The sequence below is a fragment of the Sinocyclocheilus anshuiensis genome, unplaced genomic scaffold (genome assembly GCF_001515605.1).
Source record: "Sinocyclocheilus anshuiensis isolate Anshui unplaced genomic scaffold, SAMN03320099.WGS_v1.1 scaffold2186, whole genome shotgun sequence".
Classification (NCBI taxonomy): domain Eukaryota; kingdom Metazoa; phylum Chordata; class Actinopteri; order Cypriniformes; family Cyprinidae; genus Sinocyclocheilus; species Sinocyclocheilus anshuiensis.
The window spans coordinates 3,000-7,650 of NW_015557072.1; the positions used below are offsets into that span (position 1 = coordinate 3,000).

At 44.8% G+C, this 4,651-nt stretch overlaps 1 protein-coding gene across 1 annotated transcript; it reads right to left on the reverse strand.

Moving 5' to 3' along the window:
- Window positions 1-210: 210 nt before the first annotated feature.
- LOC107676738 (N-acyl-aromatic-L-amino acid amidohydrolase (carboxylate-forming) A-like) lies at window positions 211-4,280 on the reverse strand. The gene is made up of 6 exons (XM_016471399.1): window positions 4,054-4,280; window positions 2,597-2,792; window positions 2,388-2,481; window positions 830-937; window positions 639-751; window positions 211-556 (listed from the first exon to the last, which is right to left on the reverse strand). Exons 1-6 carry the CDS (start codon window positions 4,278-4,280, stop codon window positions 356-358), a joined length of 939 nt encoding a protein of 312 aa, XP_016326885.1. The 3' UTR covers window positions 211-355.
- Between the last annotated feature and the right edge of the window lie 371 nt (window positions 4,281-4,651).

Below are 4,651 nucleotides of genomic sequence, written 5' to 3' on the forward strand. Positions count from 1 at the left end.
CATTAAATGGTTCTGTAACATCTCCTAAGATCCACAACATCCCAGCATAAATGCTCCCGATAAAATATTTGTTATTTAGGCTCATCAACATTAACAAACCACTGTTATTTTTAACAGAAAAGCAAGCATGGGCTGCTGCGTGCATGGTTTGGCATGGCAGAATGCGAGCAGCGCTTCCTTTATTATCACTAAAAGCTGACATCTTCCATGCTAATAAAAACATCATCTGTGCACTATTTACACAGTGGACGTATGTTTTTCAGAATATCTTAAAGTTGGCTGTTTTTCACACATGCAGTGTTCCCTGGCATCAGTAATAAACTCGTCTTGAGCTCATGTTCATGCTTGTGTTCCTTCATCTCAGCGTTTCTGAGCGGACTGAAGGAATCTGCACTCTTCTCTTCCTAGCGAGGGAAAGAGCGACACCCTTCTCATAGTACGCACCCTCGTTTATGAAGAATGGATAGAGTGCTTCTTTCCCTCTGTAGCGCAGCGTTTCCCCTGAGAAACACAGGAACATGGGGTCTCCGGGGTGAAGGAGGCAGAAATCTCTATCCTGCGAGAGGGAAATAAGAGGGAGGGTGTTAACACTGCGATTGGAGGAGTTCGTGGCAGTGTTTCTGATCATCTTTCTGTACCTGTAGGTCGGGATGGACCGCGGCCGTGATCACGTGCGTTTCAGAGTCTCGTGGATAGTCGATATTCTTCACCATTGTGTACACATCAACCCATCCTCCTTCGAACAGCATCCCTGAGCAGAGAGATGCACGCAAGCCATGAAAACACACAGCAAACAGATTTCTGCAGGGGTTTGTGGCTGAAAACCTACCTGAGTTGAACTGACAGATCCAGTCCATCATCAGCTGAACTCCTTCCTGCATGGCGCTGAATATCGCAGACCTGACGACGCCGTGAGGCTGTGGCCCAATCTCCATCGCTGAGAGGAAAAGAATCTACGTCAAGCTAAATATAGCACTTAAAGATTTAGTTCACCCAAAAATTAAAATTAGACTATGTTTTACTCAGCCTCGAAGCATCCACAAGTCATCAAATAAAGCGCATGTATTCATAATAAAATGTGCCGCAGACGGCTCCGGGGGATGAATAAAGTACTCCTGTAGCGAATCCATGTGTTTTTGTAAGAAAAATATCCATATTTCAAACGTAATAAACACTTTTCTCTCACTTCCGTTATCTGTCATACACAGAAGTGTTCCGGCGGAAGGCGTATGACGTATGCGCAGCGCGCGCGCCTCTGAGATGCTAGTCTCGCGAGTTTGTTTACAGGAGCAAAGGAAGCAAAGTTTCCTTAATTTAGCAAAGGAAAACCAGTCTCCTCTTCGCTTATATCGAAATCCTCTGACATTTTTCTTTACAAATCCTCGGTTTGTACTTATAATTTGTGACCAGTGTTTTGTTTTGTTCTCTCTCCACATTCGTAACTAATCACGCAACGCCGACGTGCTACGTATGACAGATAACGGAAGTGAGAGAAAAGTGTTTATTACGTTTGAATATGGATATTTTTCTTACAAAAACACATGGATTCGCTACAGAAGGCCTTTATTCACCCCCCGGAGCCGTATGAAGCACATTTTATTATGAATGCGCGCACTTTATTTGACGACTTGTGGACTGTTCAACTGCAGCACCCGCTGACTGCAATGATAGCGCTTGGAATAGCCAGGACAATTTTTAATATAACTCCAACCGGATTCGTCTGAGAGAAGAAAGTCATCTACACCTAGGATGCCTCAAGGGTGAGTAAAACACAAGCTAATTTACATTTTTGGGTGAACTAAACCTTTAAAGATAATGTTGCATTCATTTATTTGACTCATCCTGATCCATGGGGGATATTAATTTAAAAAGCTGAGTAGCAACAACAACAAAAAAACGCTTATGCATGGCTTTGCTGTGATGGATTGCTGTATAGATGATGCATGCATGAATCTTGCTGTGGCTGGTGATGATAAGAGAACAGCATAAGCTGCAGCCGCCACTGCTTTCATGTCCAACATTTCAGCAATGTTAGTCTCAGAATAAATTTTTTTAATGTTTAGAGTCTATTTAATGAATATGATTCATAGCAAACCCCAGCACAGTCAAGCATTACAGTCCATCTATAAATTAGCTGCATAACTGTACAAGAAGTGTCTGAATCAGCATTTCACTGCAGAGTCGATGTTTAACAGCATGTCTAAATGACGTCAGCCGTTAATACTACTGAACATTTTCCTTCAAAATAACTGAATCTGCAGAGAGCAACAGTACTCATTTCTGTCTGTGTGTGATGCCAGACATATGTTGATAAACTAGTCAGTTAGCAATGTTTGGAAAATGAATGGATGAGTGAACAACAAACACTTTCAGATGAAGTGTCTCACCAAATCCATGCTTCCCCACTGAATCCAGAGAATAGGCTTCATTGAGAGGAATATCAAAGTGAACGTATCTGACAGGAGTGGAGGCCATTTCTCTCTGAAAACACACAAATACTGACAGAAGTTGGACATAAATATGCTTTAGCATAACAGATATCAAGCATATAAGGGAACTGCATGTGTTTTCTAGATCAGCTAGTGTTAGTGCGTGCCTGCAGGTGTTTGCAGATGTGCAGGCAGATCCAGTCGTGGTCGGAGTATGTGATGAGACACAGCCCTGTGTTTGCAGTGGTGTTGTGCAGGTCACACAGCAGGTCGACTGCCTGCGCGCTTGCTTTAGGGCCCAGAAGAGCGTTGAGCTCCTGAGAGCGGATCATCTCGTACGGCGAGGTCTCGGAGACGGGTGCGCTGACAGACAGACAGAATGACAAACACAAGTCAGAACATGCCCACCAATCTGCAGTTACAGTGAGGCTAACACTGCAGCGATGCAGCAGTCAAACACTGCAGAGTAGTAGAAACACACGACATGTATGAATCTGGCATGTGCTGTGAGATGGCAGATGAGTCAAACATTCGTTTGCTCAAGTTTAGTGAGTCTCACTCCTGACTCAGATCTATCAAAGACAAGGCCAGTGACACAAGCTGCTGCAGATGTCATGATGATACAGAAGAACAGCTCTCGAATGTGTGCCAGTGACCATCGCCTCTGTGTCAATTCATAAATAAAGAGAAGGCATCTGTTCACTGCTCCAGGACCAACCCATGGCAGCGGTCTAGGGTCTGAAATCCAGATGATTTTTTGTTTCTATTTACTGACCTGCCTCTTTCTGACAGTGCTGCCATGCAGTGAAAGATTATTGTGTACTGGCAGCTCTCATAAACTACCAGCACTCTGTTCTGTTGCAGCTCGAGAGAAACCACAGATTTACTCTCTCTCTCTCTGCACACAGACACACAGACTCTTAACAGTTTTGCTCAAAGTCTCTTTACTATAGAGGCATCAGAGCCAGCGGCTCCAGAAGATCTGTCTGAGGTGAGGCTGCTCTTGGCGGGATCATGAGTGCTGATGCCCTGGAGCTCACATCTACCAAAGTTTCAAGTCTGTCTTTATTAACAAACCACATATCTGAAGTCTAAACAACTATATTCCCGCCTAAAAAAAAAAAAAACGTAAAACTACATTGCATGATACAACAACAGTATTATTTACATTATTATAATGGGTTTGATTGTCCACCATGACACTCGCTGTGAACGGTGAAGCGGTTCCCGTGGTATTATTGGGGAATATCTCATTTAAATATAATATAGTTATAAATCCGGTCCTTGTTGTTTCTCCCACTCACACCAGAGGGCTCCATTACCATACTGACTATTCCTTCCTAAACTCAATTTCCCATGATCCCCTTTCCAGGATCTATTTATCCTCACAGCTGTTTCTCATACACTCACTCATTGTGAAGTCTTGTTTTGCTATTGTGAACAAGAGCGGTTTCCCTTGTTCCTGTGGGTTTGATCCCAGACTGTTATTGATTATTTTGCTGCCTGCCCTGACCGCTTTCCTGTTTCTTGGGTTACTCTTTTGCCTTGCCTCTGTTATTGTGTTTTGCTGGTGTTTGACCCTGCCTGTTCCCCATACGCTGCGCTCGTTCCCTGCGCGTCTCACCTGAGCGCGGCTCGCGTGAAGCAGCGGTTCAGGTCCGTCTCCACATAACGCACACACAGCTGCGCGGCACGCGAGTTCGACATCACCGTTACCACGGAAACCGGCTCTGTCCCATCCGCCCGCTTCTTCAGCATCTCCCTCACCAGATAGATGCCTGCAAGCTCATTGCCATGGGTACCGCCGCAAACCGCCACTCGCGACACCGTTGGCATAGCAACCGCCTTCATCCGGTCACATGACAATGAGAACTCAACACAACTCTAGATTTACACACTTCCTGTAATGAGCATTATCATGTCATGATCTAATGAGTTTAAGGCAGGACTTACGTTCCTCCAGAGATGACTATATCTGTCCATCTGCGTCAGACCGGCTCTTCTGACCGACGTTTAGCCTTTGAACTCTGACCCTGCAGTGCAGCTTTGCTCCGAATGACCCAGAATGAAACTCCCTCATGGTCTCCTGAGTCTCTATCAGTCGCTGCTGCTTTCACTGAGTTTATCTGAGTCAGCAGGACTCTCTCTCTCTCGCTCTCTCTCTCTTTCTATGTCTCTCTCTCCCTCTCTCTCGCTCTCTCTCTCTTTCTATGTCTCTCTCT

Excerpts from the sequence above, each read along its gene's own strand:
- LOC107676738 (XM_016471399.1), bottom strand. The coding sequence starts at position 4,280 with ATGAAGGCGGTTGCTATGCCAACGGTGTCGCGAGTGGCGGTTTGCGGC. Across the intron at positions 2,793-4,053 it reads TTCACGCGAGCCGCGCTCAG|CGCACCCGTCTCCGAGACCT; the intron begins GTGAGACGCGCA and ends TCTGTCTGTCAG. Across the intron at positions 557-638 it reads CGGTCCATCCCGACCTACAG|GATAGAGATTTCTGCCTCCT; the intron begins GTACAGAAAGAT and ends TCCCTCTCGCAG.